General features: G+C 39.4%; 1 protein-coding gene across 1 annotated transcript; it reads left to right on the forward strand.

Moving 5' to 3' along the window:
- The first annotated feature begins 3103 nt into the window (after positions 1 to 3103).
- Positions 3104 to 18323, forward strand: ccz1 (CCZ1 homolog, vacuolar protein trafficking and biogenesis associated). Its single transcript, XM_010905805.3, has 17 exons — positions 3104 to 3251; positions 4053 to 4119; positions 4210 to 4306; positions 4482 to 4579; positions 5671 to 5764; positions 6782 to 6862; positions 7076 to 7123; positions 7325 to 7408; positions 10232 to 10407; positions 11062 to 11143; positions 11951 to 12012; positions 13750 to 13861; positions 14110 to 14143; positions 14241 to 14358; positions 16594 to 16752; positions 16903 to 17030; positions 17542 to 18323. The coding sequence occupies exons 2-17, from the start codon at positions 4106 to 4108 to the stop codon at positions 17595 to 17597; spliced, it is 1443 nt and encodes a 480-aa protein (XP_010904107.1). The 5' UTR covers positions 3104 to 3251; positions 4053 to 4105; the 3' UTR covers positions 17598 to 18323.
- Positions 18324 to 19715: the final 1392 nt, after the last annotated feature.

Below are 19715 nucleotides of genomic sequence, written 5' to 3' on the forward strand. Positions count from 1 at the left end.
AAGCCATCCTCCAGGATTCCTCCACAGCAGATGGGCTAGCACAACCTCGGCCTACCGAGACCAGGGGCTAGACCTGTCAGGAAGTTAGCCACCAACCCCGATCTATAACCTGGGGCTGGCCTCCCCAAATACCAACTCCGCCACAACCTTTATACTGAGCATACCACAGCAAGAGGAATATTCAATCCTGGTAAGCAGATTTAAGTAAGGATTAAACTGAATTTTATCTCCATTTTGGTCTGCAGTTTTTTCTAAAACTGTTCTTTCACCATGACAATGTTGAGTTGATTGTATAAATACAATATCTTTACATCTAATGTATATCCTTTGTGGATGTAGAGCAGCACAGTGTGAAGTCAGTGCTGGACATCTGCACATAAAACAGAAAACAAGATACCATTGTGGTGCCCATTCAGATAACTGGGTCAAACGGGAAAGGGAAAACCGTGTCTGCTGATCCTAGCAATCAAGTGTAAAGGGAGCTGTTCTGTTGTATTCCCGGCATGCTTAAATCAAGTAGCTGCTGGTAAAAGTGAGACGTTGACCTCACCTGACACCAGTCTATCTGACAGGTTACATTAGAGAACACTTTGGGTTTTCTACACCAAATTAGGTGTGTGTGTGTGTGTGTGTTTGTGTGTGTATTTAGTGACCTGTATAGAAAATACCAGAATGTCCATTCAGCATATGAAATGTTCATGAAATGTGAAATATACTTTTTCAAATACCTAAATGCAGTAGATAGTTTATGGATAATAACATGTTTATAATTCAAATTACATGAATTACTACAATAGATATCTTGATAAGAAATGAATAGAAATGTCACAATTCACATCTGCACTGGCAGCCATAGCTCTGTGCTGTGAAGACTTACACAATCAAGACATAAAATGTTTATATAATTGTTTATTTTTGTGAGGCATGTTGTGAGGTAAAATTTACTTTCAGACTTTCAGAATAAAGGGATAATCTTTACCGCTGCTATTTGTGAACAGGTGTAACAGGAGCTCTTTCTGTTGTATTCCCTGCATGTTTAGTGCAAGCAGCTAGTAAAAGTCAGAAGTTGACCTCACCTGACACCAGTCTCCCAGGCTATATTGGATAACACCTTGTCTTGTCCAGATTAGGTGTGTATGTGTGTGTTTTTTTGTGTGTGTGTGACACTTTCTCTTCCATTCCATGTACCAGGATGCTCCATTCTCACCTTCTTCTTGTTCTTTTTTAACCTTAATTTAAACAGACAACTTACTTTTTTCACTGTAATGGCCTACAGGCAACACACATGAAAAATAAACACATTTTCATGTATGTTAAAAGTTCAATAAATAATGAAAGATCAAATACATAATACAATGAAATATATGTAGTAGCACTTCAAAAAGCATTTAATAAATGTGAATGAACACATAATCCTACAACCTACACAAGCATTGTACTCTTCAAGTGAAACTTGTAATCATGCTCTAAATTCATTTCAGGGCACAAGGCATTCAAGACTCATTTTGCAGTTCAGTCCACTTATGTTGCGCGCATGTGTGTGTACGTGTGTTCATGGTGACCTGCATCGAGGAGTGGAAAATAGCCAACGAACATAGACAATTATCCTTGAGTTTACAAAATTTGTTCTGTACATTTATTTTAGTATTGAATAAATGATTAGGTGATGAATAATGATTTCCAGAAATGGACATTGGTTTTTCATCACTGTCTCTTTAACAATATATGCCTCATTTTATGATTGATACAAATGTCAAAAATTTAAAAGGGGATCTTGCTCATTGTTTATCCAGAAATAGATATGGATTTTAGTAAGAGTGTTAAAGAGTTAAAGCAATCTGGTTGACACAATGGGAGGGGCCAGTGGGTGCAGAGTGACAGGGCTTCTCAGTGTCTCCTTGTAGAGACTACACCTCTCAGGTTTCTGTTGAATTCATTAAATGTAAAGAGATGTGACAAAAGAAATTAACAGAACCACTTCCCACATTATGACTGATCATTAGTCCATCTCAAATTGTAGCTTAAATGTTATACAATAATGATATGATTGAATTTGACAGGAGGCAATTTCTTGCCACTTGCTTAATTGTTCCATCATCCATTTGTATTCAAACAGACAAATCAATGGTTATCAAGACTATCAAATTGTTCTCCTTCAAAATGACAATAAAATTTTTATCAATATTTTCCTAACAATCTTTCTACATTTAAAAAACAGTGTCAAGAAACAGACTTATGTGGTGTTTTTCAAAGCAGTAAAAGATATATTTAATGTACCTGTCTTTAAGTGATGTCAAAACAACATATTTGTAAAACTAACATGGCTGTATGCAAAGACATTAGCTCAAACACATTACTGTCGAGTCCAGATCTTGAGTATCATAGTAGATCAAAACGATTGGTTTGCAGTCAATAAATCGTGAAGATCAAAATTGGATGAACTACAAAAGGTTTGAAATTATGAGAAAATGCTCTACTTTTATGTCTCATAAACAAATCTATACACAACATAACAAATACAATTATTGATAAAAAATCTAATGGAAAACAGGTGCATTGTGTGCAGCATTGGTGTCACCATGATCTAATTCCATGTAGTCAATAGCTTGGTTGACATTCCATCAGCAAGCAGAAACCCAATCTCCAACAGAAACAAGGAAAGGTGAGTACAATGGAGGAGCACAACTGACTTGAATGTAGAGACGGAGTAGTGTAGGTACATCATCTTGGGCACCTGTGGAAAATAATTCACAGGGCCCCCAGCCCAAAATATGCATTCAGGTAGCGAAGGCAAGGGCCCACAGTACTGAGCCACAGACAGAATGCTGTCAAAATGTGAGTTTTTAACAGTTGTAGACCAGAGTGTTGTGCCACAGCATTGAGGAACATGTGTAGGTTCCCAGCTTGAAGAACACTGTTGGTAAATAGGGGACTCAGATATTTATGTGGTCCAGCATGTCCTTTGGATAACTAGCTTGCTAGTAGTGTAAGTACATCATGGGCCCCTGTGGAAAATGTTTCACTGTGCCCCTAAGCCGAAATGTGCATTCAGGTAGAATGCATGTGGAACCGTAGTTTTAGTACGTAAAATTCAGCTGAGCAGTTTCTCCTGTAACACAAGTGATGTTGTAAGCAGGAAGTATGTGCATATCTTGCGAGATTTGTCACTGATCGCAGCTTGTCTACTTTCATCTTATTCATTTTCACAGCAAACGACATGACCTGTCCGTGTTGAGTTCATACAGTAAAAGGTCGGTAGTTCCTTTGAGTTATATTGTCAAATTCACGTGTTCTGTAAATAGCATTTGCAGATCGCTATGTTGTTGTAGCTATTCATTGTTGACAGCACTAACGTCGCATATAGACAGTAACAACAGCTTGGTATGCCTGACCACCAGACATCGGCTAATTGCTACACTAACTTACAGTATATTTGAATTGAATGTTTTCTTGGTATAAAGTTAGCTTCTTTGTTCTGAAACATATTTGTCTTGTCAAATGGTAAAGATATTCCACACCAGGCTAACCAGGCTAATGTTACTTTCTATGCTAGCTAGTTAGCGAGCTGAGCTGTGTCGTGGAGTTGTTTAAAAGCTCCAACAAGAGTTGGCGAACGTAGCAAATGATGTAGCTACATGGAAGGCTTTCTCAAACAACCAGCTTTGATCTCGCCTGTGTCAGCAGCATGGTTAATAGAACAGCTTGCTGCAGTGCCTGTTAGAAAGCCACTAGAGGAATAATCTAGTCATGCAATTTTGTCGCTCCCTAATGTGACTAGTTAGGATATCTAGCTACATTACCGCACTATAGCTGTCGCTTAACTGGCTTGTGGCAAATGACAGTGTTAATGCTCTGTAACACAGTGTAATGAATGTGCTGCGCAAACAGAACTTGTCATTTCGTTTATCCATGGTTGAAAACACTGTATATGTAAGCGTTTTGTTTTGATGAAATTTAAGCTTTTAAGTCTAACAGACCAACCTCAGTGATTGATTATCTATGATGTGTAGATGAATGATTCTCTATGAATGTGATGTTCTTAATGTCTGCAGCCACACGGCATGCTAAATTTACTATCCAACGGAAGACCAGAAACACCACACTAATGCTGATGATCAGGTAAAACCACTGTCTTATTGCAGTAACAAAGGATAGATGTTTGAGTCTGTTAATTTATAGATAGCTCATCAGCATCATTCTCTGTTGCAGTCCAAGAATGGCTTCAGGAATGCAAGAGAAACTTTACAACCCATCACTGCTTAGTTTTTTTGTCTATAATCCTTCATTTGGACCAAGAGAGGGTGAGGTAAGCTGTCTTTGGTTGTTACTGTTGCCATGTATTTTCTTTCACAGTTTTAGTATGAAAGAAGGTATCAACTATTTAATAACTAAATGTTTGCCGCTGTTAATGATTCTGTCTGTCAGCGAAGTGGACAACAAAATGTTGTGTCTCATGGAAACTGTTCATGCATCTGTTGTAGGAGGAGAAGAAGATTTTATTCTATCATCCTAGTGATGTTGAGAAGAACGAGAAGATCCGCAATGTCGGCCTTTGTGAGGCCATTGTACAGTTTACCAGGTAGGTGCGAACTGTTGTTTTCATCTTGTTTTTTAGTTGGGTGTGTTAGTGGCGTAACGTCCATTTTAGTGTTCATATTTGCATTTTCAAAGATATATATACATGTCTCTAGGCAGTATGTTATGGGCCAGTTGTACTGCCTGAGATCAAGCCTAATCCTGGACTAAAAAATCTAGCTCGATGGAGAATCTCTACAGTACAGTTGAGCACAGTACATTTTACTAGTACAGTAGTATTGAATGTTGAGTAATGTTTTGTACAGTAAAGGGAAGTTCATTTCAGTGAGATAGAAAGCATTATCATGCTCTACTCGTGTGCTGTACTGACCTTAACATTTTTTATAGGATTTTCACTTAATTCACAAGCTAATTTATCTATAAAATCTTTATCTACCTTTACATCTGTGAACTTTTATAATATTCCATTCAGAAAATATATTCAAGGGGTTTTCTTAAACTTACAGAAGACAAATCATTTCTGCTAAACTTAAAAAAGGAAATTGATCATTTGTGACCTTTTGATGTGGAATATCGGTCTGTCATTGTTACGATGACACGGTCAGGTGGTGTAACACACGGTCATGTGGTGTAACACACGGTCAGGTGGTGTAACACACGGTCAGGTGGTGTAACACTGATTTTAGATCTCATATTATTCACATTCGTGGAGGTGAGGATTCAACAATCTTAACTCTATCAAAGCAAAGAGGTTTTGGACATTTTCCTGCTGTTTCTGAATTGAATAACATCAACAGTTTAAACCATGTCAAAGCTAAAATTTGGGATATTGCTTGTCATGACCACGAATATCCATAAGCTGGATTCTAATAGTCATATATAAGTATTTTTAAAGTCAATTTCTGTTACACCAAATTACATTTAAAGAGCCATGTGATTAATGGAAGAAATGCATTAATTACATAATTGGTGAAGAACACATACACAAGTCTATTGAAGGTAGAATTATAATTTTTAACTCCCATTTAACCGACTTTTATTAGTGTAAATTCTTATTAACTGTCATTTTTGAAACACTTATTCATCACTGATCTTTGCCATGCTATCCTAATCTCCATCTTTGTTATTTTCCAGAACCTTCTGTCCAACAAAGCCGGCTAAATCCCTACACACACAGAAGAACAGGCAGTTCTTCTTTGAAGCAGAGGACAGTTTCTGGATTGTCATGGTACATTGGTGTTCTTGTTCAGTCTTTCTCAAACCTGTGGACAGGTTCTGGTCACCGGAGCATTCAAAGCATGTCTTCTGTAAATACTCACTTATAGCATCAGATTTGAAGCTGTATTTGTCTCAAGAACAGGATAGACATGGACCCTTACACAAAATGGATACTTGATGACTTCCAAATACCATTCAGATGCATTTCTATCAATCAAATGTATTTTATAAAGCCCTTTTTAGATCAGCAGTTGTCACAAAGTGCCTTCACTTAAACCATAGACCTTAACACTTCAGATTTCTCTTAGGTTTGACAGATTTTAGATTTCTGTGCGTTATTTAGGTGTGTTTATTAACCAATAAGGCAAGGCACAAGAGGCAGTGCTGTATCTTCTAGACAGTCACAGGTAAATGGGTTCACAACGCTGTTATCATTAGACTGTATTTATGATACAGCATTGCCTATTAAATATTGGCTTTTTGCTAATATAAAATCATACCAATATATTAAAATAATGTTATAATATTTACAATATGCTTATATTTAATTCTTCAACTAGAAGATGGAGTCTTCTTTTTGTCATGTTGCCACAAACAAAACACAGTCTATATTTTGGTCTTTTGGTATGTTTTACCATGCATCCATAATGATAAATTATGTTTCATCATGTCTGTCATTGTTTCTTATACATGCAGTATGTGCTAAAATAGAGAATGAAGTGAGGCGCCATGCTATTTCTTTATAATTCCATGTGTTAGGGTAATAGATATTATCAAAAAATGTGTTTTACAAAAAAAGGATGGTTGATTATTTTGTGTTTACCCACTTTTTCCCCCAGGGGAATAAGGGCCTGTTTGGAGGTCCCTGTCACAAGAAATTTTGACAAAAGCTGTTGTTTCTCATTTACGGTTTCCGTACATAAATGCAAATGTGTTGCGCCTTCTGCTGACTCATGTCATTAGGTCTCCTAGGTTACATTTGAAGAAATAAAGCCTCTCCTCTATTTGTCCTTGTTTGAATATCCAGGTGGTGCGGAATCCGTGGGTTGAAAAGACAAATAAAGATGGCAAACCTCCCACCATAGAATATCAGGAAGAGGAAATACTTGTACGTCTTATTTTGTTCATTTTTTTGTCAAACATTTCCACTGCCCTTGTGTCTATATCAGTAATTTGTTTTCACTTAAATATTGTGGGCTTCAAGATCTTATTAAAAGTGAATGACTTGTCTTGACTTCAGCCTATACCTCAACAAAAGCAATGTTTTCAGTAAGGGTGTTTTGACTTCTGTTATTAACAATATGGTCTTTTTTCCTTCTAGGACACAGTTTATGGTGCAGTATTACGGCAGTGCTACAGTATGTACAAGGCAAGCATTCATTTCACCAGCAAATGAAAAGAATAACGCCACACACTTCTATTAACGCTGTTACTCTTAGATCAGGCACTGATGGAACATAATAAAGATGCTGTACGGTCCTAATGTTTAGTAAGCCTGTGTTTTTATCTGTTTTTTTTGGGGGGGGGGATATAGCAGCTTTGAAATTTCGGATTGTTCTTTGCTCTTCAGCTCTTCAACGGCACATTTGTCAGGGCGATGGAGACCGGTGGGGTGGAGCTCCTCATGCAGAAGCTTGAAAAGTTCTTCTACAGGGTAAAACGCAACACATACGTAGATTCATGTAATACGTAGATTCATGTAATTATCACTGATGGTAGTTTTTACCGGGTGGTGAGCTGAAACCAAATGCTTAATACATATAGACCATTTGTTTTAAATACTGAATGTGGCTAATGTAGTTTGGGTTTGATTTGAGAGGTTAATGTAGTTTGGGTTTTATCTGAGAGGTTAGTGTACTTTGGGGATGATTTTGAGAGGTTAATGTACTTTTGGTTCAAGCTTTTTTTAAACAGAAATCACCCACGTGTAGTTTCAGTGTTCTCTTAGCGGCAGGTGCTGCTTTTTAAATGATTGATGCCTTTACTTTCTTATAATAATGTCTATGTGTGTATGTGAGTCATATCTTAGACATACAGTGACTTCTTAGAAAAGAGCTGTCCTGTTTTATTGTGAACATTATCACATCCTATGTTCTGAACTACTAAATTGTGTGCTTGCTATCCCACTTCGCTAATGGTCAGATAGCAGTGGGAGATAGCTTAACGTTTAGAAAGTCTTTCTAGTAATCGAAAGGTTGCCGTATTGAATGTCAGAGCTAGCAAGGTAAAATATGTTTTTCTGTCCTTAACGGCCCAGATACATTACAAGCATCGTGTTGCGTTGCCATCAGCATCAAGTCAAAGTGACATTCTTCCTTCTACACCAGAAATCCCCCTCATATTTTCATTCACGAGACTGAAAGAACGCACGCATCAGCCATCGAGATTTGAACCTCAGCGTTTCGTGAAGTTTGGACGCTGCCATTTGGAGGCTTTTCTTAAGTGACCTTCCCCACATATTGCCTCGCCCAATAATTATTACAGCTCAAAAAGAGTACCTTTCTCAAGGAAAGCGTATCAAAGTTTTTGTTTTGCCATAATACAAGCCAAGCCCAATGACCGTAATTATATTTGACATTTACATCCAGTTCAAGTTAGCAGGACGCTCTTATCAGGACCAACTTACAGTAGTGCATGCCTGAGTCTTAAAACATTTTGGTACTAGCACCAGATAGGAATTGAACCTAAAAACCTGACATTGTAAGCGCCATGCTCCACCAACTCTGTTACACAGGACCCCCATTATACAACTCCCAGTGACCTGTCTTCATTATTAATGTCTGGCCAATTAGTGCAAGCCGTCCTCTCTCTAATCCTACAGCGGGCTTCCCTTTTCAGTATGTAACCCAAAGACCCAAGTTGAGATGAATGGTGTAGATATTCTGGCCAGGTTGAATGTCACTGTTCTAGCAATTCTAGAGAGCATCCCCTCTCGTCTTTGGGTACAGCAACATAAGCAGTAAGCAGGTAAACCAACACCTTCAGGTTTGATCGAACACAGATCCACCTTGGACAGGAATACTTTTGCTACTGATGCTTGAAAAAGAAGCAGCCTATTGACCAGGCCAGTAGTGTACAGGCCTTTATGTTTCTTAATCCCGCTTTTCTGTCCAGAACCGCAGCATAATGGGATATGCCTATAACACACGTTCCAATCAGTATATGTCTGTATATAGCCAGTGTGTCAAAGTAGCCAGTTATTCACTGAACCAAATATCATTTTAGCAACTGTAGATAGTGAAACAGGAATGCCTCGAAACATTTTAGTCAAGCAGAAATTAGGGATTATGGATTTAGTGATATGATAGAACTGAGTTGTAGCCAACTCTTTAGCCATGTGCTTATTTTGTCTACAACCAAAGCATGATGATAGTCTCCTATTTCTAGCATATATGCAACCTATCAACCTGGAAGGGATAATGTAGGTTACACCAGTATGGTTAAGCGTTAGACAGGGGATAAGCATGTTAATGCATCTGATTACTTTACATGGAGATGTGGGTAGCTAAAAGTCTAGCTAGTTATCTATGTTTCCTCGGATGCAGCCATCGGCCCTTGTGAATGGAGTGGGCCTTGTGAGGGTATTACGTTACCAAAAGGGGTCCGCTGCTCCAAACATCCAACTGCGCCCACGCTTACACTGTGCACGTGTGGTCTGCCGACCCTTAAGCTTTGTGAGCAGTGGGAGGACCTCCTCCTACAACTGTTGGCATCATGATGCTTCTGACTGTTCATTCTCTTTGTGCTCCGAGACAGCAGCGTACCTGCTGAACAGATCAGTTTTCAAGAAACTCTGTTCTGTCAACTGAAGCGCCGGGGCCTATCAAATTCTGGTGAACCCCTGAATTTGGGCAAAAGATGAAACGTGAAACTCAATTTTCTCTTTTATACAACAGTGCCTTCATTGCTCTTTTTTGTCCAATCATACATGGCTACTAATCGTTTCACAACAGTGCTACATACCTCTTTAGAAAATCAGCTTTCCGTAGCTATTTTCTGTCCGAAACTAAACATTAATCAGTGAAGTTTGAATGGGCGTAAGCGGTTGTCCATTTGTGAAAGACTTGAATAAAATCTAGTATTATGCAATCACTTTGTAATGCGAACAAAGTAATCTGGTCTGCAAAAATACAAGTTCAATCACCGGTTCATTCATCGAATGTTATGTGACTTTTTAAAAGAAGGAAGTATCAAGGTGTTCAGTGAAATTCCCACCGAGGTTATAAAGCTCTGTTTATGCAAAGGCAAAAAAAAAACACTGGAGTCTCCCATGTAAAAATCTTAGTTTTGGTTCATGGGAGAAGGTCAATTTGCATCTCAAGCTTAAAATATTTAGGAACCCATGTTCTCAGCTAACACCTCACCATACACCAGTTTCCACCATGGCTGCTAACCAAACGTCGCCATGTTGTTGTTCTTACCTTTCATCGTCCAGCCAGACTGTGTGTAACTGTTCTCTATCCCTGGATCCCTCCAGTACCTACAGACGTTGCACCTGCAGTCCTGTGACTTGCTGGACGTGTTTGGCGGAATCGCCTTCTTCCCTCTGGACAAGATGACCTACCTGAAGATCCAGTCCTTTGTCAACAGAGTGGAGGAGAGCCTTAGCCTGATCAAATACACAACCTTCCTGTACAACGACCAGCTCATATGGTACTAAAGCCAAATATAGCATACAATATGAAAATACATGGTTAGTAATTTAAGCTGAAAAATGATGTGAAAAAAAACCTAAACTGAATATGCTCTGAATCGTATCCTCTCTTGATCTAAAGACACAGGCTGCTCTTCCATTACGCAGACCTGGCCCTGTGTGCAGTCACACTTCTTCAGGCCTTCCCACAACGCCTGAGCCAGGGAGGGGAAGTGGGGGTTTTGTTGGGGTTTCCCTCCTGTGTGTTTGTTATGCATGCCAAGGCCTGGGGGTATAAATAGCTTGCGTGGAGGACCCCGGCAGTCATGTTGGGCATCCCTCCAACGCTACTCATCCCATTAGGCTGGGTTAGGGTTGGAGTTGGCCAGGGCATGGAGAGGCGTCACAAGCAAACTAATCAGATTACTAATATTCCTGTCCTGACCCCACTTTAACTGTCAGTTGGAATTGATATGTAACTGTACTTGTAATTGTATTTATTTCATTGATGGCTAATCACATGATTTGAAAAAAAATGTTAAGCCACGGAGATATATTTAGTTCATCAAAACTCTTCAAAGACTTGTGTAAAGTCACGCTTAAAGAGACTGTCACCATGAACAGGTAGGGTCTGTTGCTAACCGAGGGCTTTCCCCAATTTTATTTTAATGAAGGAGTGGTCTAGAGCAAGATGACATGCGGATCTTGTACAAGTACCTGACGACTTCGCTATTCCCCAGACACTCCGAACCAGAGGTGAGAGATCGAGACGGGGTAGCCGATAGAGCATCTGAACAGCAGATCGAATCTGCTTGATGGAATCTCTGAGCCTGAGATAGGAAGTTAAACCAAATGCTTCCCAGGTTGTGCTATAAATGAGTTCTCAACTTACCTGATAAATTAAAGGGTATTAAAGAGTGAGAGGGGGATCAGCAGATGGGAGCGTTTGTAAGCTGCTTCCACACTCCAGCTTTTGTTTTTCTATAACTCAAATCCTTTAGCTACATTTTCTCTCATCATTGTCAGACCTCTTACAGCACCCGGACAATTCTGTAACAAAAAAAAAAAAAAACCAGTTGAGACAAGATAAATGTTCATAGGATCATTTGAAAGGGCAGTTCCTCAAAACATGTTTTCAGAACTGGTGATTCTTCTTAACTTCTGTTTATAAAACAGCTCCGGAAAAAATTAAGGAACAGAAGCGTTCAATTTGCAGTGGTCTCTTAATTTTAACCCTTCTGTTCCTCATTCAAAACCTTCCTTTTCGACTTTTTTGGAAAGGAAAGAAAAGGGTACAGTGGTCTCTTCATTTTCTCTGGAGTTGTATGTCCTTACAAACTAGCTAGTATTTGCAATTTCTTTAGTGCAAATAACTATAAATGGAAAATGACAATTTAATTGTGTGTGTTGTTTGTCAGAATGACTTGTTGTGTAACAAGCACAGTTACAGTTGACTACACATTTTAACCCCACTGGCTCAGATGTTGTCGATAATGATGTATTTTTTTTGTACCCAAGCAGATTTGGTGTCTCTCTAATCTCACCCTCCCTCTCTCACTCCAGCTGGCTGGTAGAGACTCTCCCCTGAGGCCAGAGGTGGCAGGGAATCTGCTTCACTACGGGAGGTAAGTCCTTTATTCCCTTAGTCACCCTCTAGGTGTACCGACAAGGCTGCACCTGGTTCCTCCCTCCAGGTCTCTGTTCTAGGCTGAACCTGGTTCTGATATATTGTTATTTGAACGTAGCAAGGGAGGTTCTAGATAATCAAATGAAAGCAAACAGTCATCATTGATGGTACGGTAGGAATGGGGATACTGTGGACATTGTCAAGAAGGTACCATTGTCGTTGCATTTTCTTAAAGTGTGTTCTGGGCCGGTGTAATTTCCAGTCCCAAGTCTAACTGTTTGAACCACTTTGAGGATTAGTGATCAGCGTTTCCGACACCACACGGTTATACTTTATTGACAATAATGAGACTTGCCATCGTACAGACGTACACAAATGAATGTGGATTGACTCAGAGAGAGGAATGGAGAGCCAAGCCAATCCACAGTGTCTCTGTAGCCTAGTTCCCCCAGGAGGCCTCTCTGCCGGAGGTTAGCCAAGTAGCAGAGGTGGAGGGTAGGAATAAGATGTTAGAGTAGCAGAGGTGTTCCACAGTCTAGCCAGTCCCCTAGGTGGCAGGTCCAGAAGATTAGTTGTACAGCTGTGTAGAAATAACACAAGGTTTGAGTCCACATTTATACTTTCTACAGGCCCTGTCCTCTTTGGATATCACTTATTCAACACAGCTAGATGAGTGAAAGTGGGTTGGAGTGTCAAGTTGCTTTGCAGAAAGAAAGTAGAAACAATTTTAAATAAATGTTTTACTATACAAGCTACTCAGCTATGTTGCAGCCTTTATGGAGTGGCTGTCAAAATGTTGGTCCTCCTGAAACTAGTATCTTTTTTTTTTTTTATATACCATTCCCGAGTCATCGTTTTCATTTTACCTCTCCTTCTTTCTCCCTGACATTTTCTTATCAGTTTGCTGTAACAATGTCCTGTGTCTTGTCTGTGGCTGTTTTGTGCTCTGTCATGTATTATCAACGCACAGGAAACGGAGCGGCTGTAATCAGAATCCTTCTAAATAAATATATTAATAAACCTGAAGATTAGATGTGAATAGATGCCCAGAGATTGGTTCATATGCATTTTTCAAAGCATTGAAACAGAGCCGTTGTTAGGAGGGGGAGTGGAGGGGTGACCCCTGAGAGGGAGCAGCTCCCGGGCTTTGACTCGTGACTGCGAGGGGAATTGGACACGCCAGGACCGGGCTGACTCCTGGGATACACAGAGCCAGGGGATAATGTAACCAGGAGATTCGCCAGCAAAGGCCTCAAGGGCAGGGAAGAACTGTGACATGACAGTGCAAATTATGACCGTGGCGCGCACAGAAACCAAGATGTATCTACAGTAGGCCTAATGCCAGCACTATGCCCTTAATCATCGACTATACTTCAGGATGACAGTGTCGCTTCAGTGTCCATGACATCCTTCCAACTGGGTTTTAATTATCATTAGTTTGTGACGTTCTCCAACAAAACCAGATTGGATATATTTCGCTGTGGTTTTTGGCTTAAGTTGTTGGCCATTTCTGAGAGATTGATTTAACCTTCTGAAGATACAAATTAACATTGTATGAGTTGCAATTGGTTTATAGAACCCAATCAAGTCTGCTTTACTTGGTCTCAGGCAATTTCTATGCTGTTATATGTAAGGTAAAACTGTTTTGTTATAGATTATGATCATAAAACAACCATACCGTACACAGTGATTGAGATGTGATGCCTTCTGCATCTTATCTCCTCTCTGCCCTCAGGTTTCTGACAGGACCTGCTAACATCAAAGACCCGGAGGCCAAATTTCGATTTCCCAGAATATTTGTCAACACAAAGGACAGTTATGAGGAACTGCATCTGATCGTTTATAAGGTGTGGAAATGGCTGCTTTCCAAACCGTAACCCATTTTCTATATAGTTACTCCGTATTCGTTTAAGGAGTTTTTGGTCTCAAAGGGCATATTTAAATTATGTATTTTATAAATTGTAAATTAGGGATATTGTACATTTCTTTGTCAATAAGTTGTAAACTATTTGTACATTTAGTTCAGTTCTCAACAGTACTATTTTTCTCTTGGCCGATTATATTCAAACTGCGCATTGTCTGCCCTCTATTTCAGGCAATGAGTGCAGCAGTTTGTTTCATGATCAGTGGTGAGTATGCTAATGCAAGCTGGATTGCTGTATTGATGATCGGTGTTATAATTGATGCCCAAGTTCTAACTGTGGTTACATGGTCCCTCTCCCCCAGCTTCGATGGAACTGACCAGGGAGTTCTGTGAGCAGCTGGACAGTCTGGTGGGTCCTCAGCTCACCCTGTTGGCCTCGGACATATGTGAACAGTACAATGTCAACCGCAGGATATCAGGGTCAGTGCTAATTACTCTTAATGTCATCCTAAAATTCAACAGCGCTTTTAACTTTTTCCCCCCACATTTTGTTGTTTTAATTCCCAAAGCCAGTACAGCGTTTCTTGCATTTAAATTAGGAGTTACTCCTATTTACATACACACCTAGGTAAATAGGAGTATTTTCTGTTGTTGTTATGGGTATGTGCACATGATAAAATGACATGTAGCCTTAATATTTTGTATTTAGTTGGGAGACAAAGCTGGATGAATATACTCACAGCTGAAATTACTTCCAAGGTACTTCAACCAAGTATTAAATAAGGGGGGTGAAAACATCCAATATTTCAGTTAAACACAGGCTGTGAGTCAGCTGCCTGAAAATGTTGGTAGCCGTTACTACTACTATTTTTTTTATTACTTAGTGTTAATTAAGGCAGATATTTTAATATATTGTGGCAGATATTTTAATATATATATATATATCTGCCACAGTTAACACTAAGTAATAAAAAGAAATAGTAGTAGTAACGGCTACCAACATTTTCAGGCAGCTGACTCACAGCCTGTGTTTAACCCAGGAGAGGTTGGTTAGGAAAGGTGCTTCAATGCAAGAATAGTTAGTTTCAGTTCCCGTGACGACCCAAATGTAAAATGTATGCAACCATGACTTAGTTGTTTGAGCTGAAAGTTCCATGGCATTATTATTATTATTATTAGATCAGCTAACTGCATACATGAATAAAATCTGTGTTGTTTTTTTTGGCATTTCCAAGGTATAAACTCATGTTTATGGTTAGCCATTATTATGTAAATGACTGCCGGAATGCAGTGTTGTGGTTCTTTCACCAGCCACAACATGGCTTATCTTGGCCAAAAACTATTACTTTTGACTCATCTGTTGTTCCTGAACTGGAGGATTATCCAGGTCCTATTGGGGAAACTAAAGACCATCATTCATGTTGTGTATAGTGAGCAGTCCTTTCAGCCTGGCTACACTGCCTCTTGTTCCATTGTTTCCAAGTTTCTTTCTGAGGGTGGAGTCATGAAAATGGATCTTAGCCAGTGTAAGAGAGGCCTGCAGTTCCCTGGATGTTGTTCTGGGGTTCTTTGTGACTTCCTGGTCTATTGTATGCTGTGCTTTTGGAGATATTTTTTCAGGATGACCACTCCTGGGAAGATTTATTAATGTCCTAAAATAAAATTTAAATACATAGCAATCCCATGCTCTATTTAGTGTAAACAAGACCATAGTTCCTGCACAATATCCCCTACTAATAATTAAGAGATGAACGTGTCAATCTTCTTGAACGGTAAATCGTCAATAATTCTGTCTTGCTGTTCTTTTTAATTGTATATTCTATGGGGTTTTCTCCAGTTAAGGCTGTGGATACCTCAGATATTCAACTGTTCTGTCTTGCTGCTTTCCCTGCACTATGCTACATTTTCGGAGACGTCAAAGAAGGCATTTTTGATAGAGCCCCTCTGGAGTTTTACTAAATTGTGTGAAGTTACTTTGCAGTGCACATGTATATCACTTGATTTTACCTCGAGTGACGTACACAATCCTGCGTGGTATGTCTCCAATGTGTCTGTGTATGTGCATATGTCTCATAATATGAACAAGCCCATAGAATAGAATCTTCTTGAATTGTTAGTTATATGGCGTTTCCTCTGGTTGAGGCTCTCTACTTATTCTATTTTTCCCTATAACGTACTAACGCAGCAATCTCCTCTCATCATAAATAATCTACAGTCCTTTCTTGCCATTTCCCCCCGATGCTTGGGACTCATCTCTAATGTTGGTTAGAGGAAGGAGAATCAAGATGCTTTTTGGTTTTGTTTGTGTCATGTTCTCTCTCGCTGTCTCTCTTGCTCTCTCTCTCTCTCTGCTGTCCCTTACTGAGCCATTGGTTCAACTTGTCAATGTGCATCTTGCTAGATGTCAGTCAAAGTGAGAGACTGAAGCTCATTTTCTGGAACTTGAATTGCTAGTGGTATGGCCCATCATGGCCACGCCTGTAATTCCCTAAAATGGTGCCAGCTGCCTATTTTCTTTGATTCAGGAACTTTTCCACTTAACATTGCTCTGGGTTCTGATGTTACTTTCATATTAATATTTCGCGTATGGGTCCAGCAACTCTTGTTGAATGTCTAAGCTGGCAACCACGCTTAGCTCTGCAAAGTAGTTTAAAAAGGCAATTTAACTGTCTTCTGAACCTTGTAATGACCGCCCTCCTCTCTGCGTTGATATAGGCCAGAAAAGGAGCCCCAGTTCAAGTTCATCTACTTCAACCACATGAACCTGGCAGAGAAAAGCACCATCCACATGAGGAAGACAGCAAGTGTCTCTCTGACCTCTGTACACCCAGACCTCATGAAGATCCTAGGAGATATCAACTGTGACTTTGCCCGGTATGCCCCACGCACAACAAGAAATTACCCCAACGGAACTAACCTCCTGTTTGGATTAGCGCCATGTGGCCTCGTTTTGGCAGACCTGTGGAAGAACTGTATGTTATCGTCTTCCTGTATTCATTTGTTTTTTTTTGTATGTTGCCTCAGTGTTGATGAAGATGAAGAGATTATTGTGAAGGCTATGACTGACTACTGGGTGGTCGGCAAGAAGTCGGATCAGAGAGAGCTCTACGTCATCTTGAACCAGAAGAATGCCAATTTGATTGAAGTTAACGGTATGTCCAACACCTGCCAAAATAAAGGAGTTACCATTGTAAATGAGGGATACAAAGTAGATTGCCAGTAAATACACAGTCCGTCTGTGTGACCACCTTCACTGTGATGAAGCATTTCTCTCCTGATAGAATGCCCCTGTCCACCAGGAACAAGTGTTCACTGAATGGTCACACATATTCTAACTATGCACGAGACAAAGTTTTTCACCACAATACAAATAACTCAGAATTATAGAATGAAATATGGAGGATTGGTGTTGCATCTCTCTAGTAGATTTCCAGACATTTCTAAGCTAAGAAACAAAGCATTTCTTGAGGCTTCTGATGGCCTTAACACGATACTAAGACACTATTTGTTTTTATTTTTATATATTTTGCCAGATTCCTGTAGATTGATAGATGAATGTACATTTCTTTTTCCAGTGTATTATATATTTTTTTGCTCGTTTCAAATTGTTGTTGGGTTATGCTGGCTGATCTCAATGCTGTTTTTATTTATCTCAATCAACAGAGGAAGTGAAGAGGCTCTGTGCAACACAGTTCAACAACATTTTCTTCTTGGATTGAAAAATAAGATGGAATTTCAAGACTCGGAGGGACCTAAGAAAGAGCCATGGACTATTTGACTACACTAAAACTGTCAAAATTACAGGGTATTATGACAGCGTCAATGTAATGCAATAATTGCATTGATTAGATGAGAGTTCGATCTAAACTATGGAAAAGCTGCACTCATCCCCCCGTGGGGGTTAGATCCAGAATCTGTATAGACCCATTATGATGGATTTGACAAATATCCATATTTGTATCTGTTTTCTGAATGGATGCCAATGACCTCGTCTTTGTGCTATCCTCACGGGAAATTGGCCGTGGGCATTCCATTGATCTCTTACTGTTTGTATTGTAAAAAATAAATGAATAAATAAAAATAAGCTTTTCACATCATTTCTTTAGATTTATTTAATACATTTGTTTTTATCTTTATTCATGTAATTAAGTGTACATTAATTGTACTCTACATGAACTTTTTAGTTTTTATTTATATAGATTGTCTTCTTGTTTGTGTCCCTCTCAGATGTTTGTCTTTGATCATTGGTCTTACTTGTTTTTAAGGAGAGACCATGACATTATAATGACTAAATGAATTGAATATATAAATGCACAAACATGATGTTTGTTCTGTTCATTGTTTTGTATCATTTGAACAATGATGCCAATAATGCTATCATGTCTAAAGTAGTGGTTTGTAACACAGTGCAAACTTATGCCCCAACATAAATGATTAAAACATTGGTCCATGTAACACATTTATTTGTCTTAAAAAAAGCCTGACGAGAAAGAACAGACCGCGTCAGGATCTCCATTAGGATCAGCATCCTGTCCTAATGAGCAAGAAAACAAACTTCTTCAGAACCGTTCTAAAAGAGATCTTAGATCACCTTGAAATGTAAAATTCTTATCAGATAACCAAATAATAGCTGCATTCATTCCACAAAACAAGAAGTTTTAGTTTTCAATTGGACAAATGTAGGTTGGTCCATCCAAGTTCTTTGTCAAAAAATATTAAATGAGGAGGGACCTACATTTAATAAAAACTATAGAACCTAAAAGATTTTATTTGGTGGAAGGAATACACCCCATATGGAGACTGTTGATGAGAACGTTTAGCAGGGAAATGTGAGGTGCAGTGGGGAGAACAAGTATTTGATACACTGCCGATTTTGCAGGTTTTCCTACTTACAAAACATGTAGAGGTCTGTATTTTTTATCATAGGTACACTTCAACTGTGAGAGACAAAAATCCAGAAAATCACATTGTATGATTTCTAAATAATTAATTAGCATTTAATTTCATGACATAAGTATTTGATCACCTACCAACCAGTATGAATTCCGGCTCTCACAAACATGTTATTTTTTCTTTAATAACACATAACAATAACATTACATGTATTAACTGCACATGTTTGAACTCGTTACCTGTATAAAAGACACCTGTCCACACACTCAATCAAACAGACTCCAACCTCTCTACAATGGCCAAGAACAGAAAGCTGTGTTAGGACATCAGGGATAAAATTGCAGACCTGCATAAGGCTGGGATGGGCTACAGGACAATAGGCAAGCAGCTTGGTGAGAAGGCAACAACTGTTGGCGCAATTATTCGAAAATGGGGCTCCATGCAAGATCCAAGGGATCAGCCCAGAACTACATGGCAGGACCTGGTCAATAATCTGAAGAGAGCTGGGACCACAGGCTCAAAGAAAACCATTAGTAACACTACGTCGTCATGGATTAAAATCTTGCAGCGCACGCAAGGTCCCCCTGCTCAAGCCAGCGCATGTCCAGGCCCGTCTGAAGTTTGCCAATGACCATCTGAATGATCCAGAGGAGGAATGGGAGAAGGTCATGTGGTCTGGTGAGACAAAAATAGAGCTTTTTGGTCTAAACTCCACTCACCGTGTTTGGAGGAAGAAGGATGAGTACAACCCCAAGAACACCATCCCAACCGTGAAGCATGGCGGTGGAAACATCATTCTTTGGGGATGCTTTTCTGCAAAGGGGACAGGATGACTGCACCGTATTGAGGGGAGGATGGATGGGGCCATGTATCGCAAGATCTTTGCCAACAACCTCCTTCCCTCAGTAAGAGCATTGAAGATGGGCCGTGGCTGGTTCTTCCAG

The sequence above is a fragment of the Esox lucius genome, chromosome 5 (assembly GCF_011004845.1).
Source record: "Esox lucius isolate fEsoLuc1 chromosome 5, fEsoLuc1.pri, whole genome shotgun sequence".
NCBI classification, from domain to species: domain Eukaryota; kingdom Metazoa; phylum Chordata; class Actinopteri; order Esociformes; family Esocidae; genus Esox; species Esox lucius.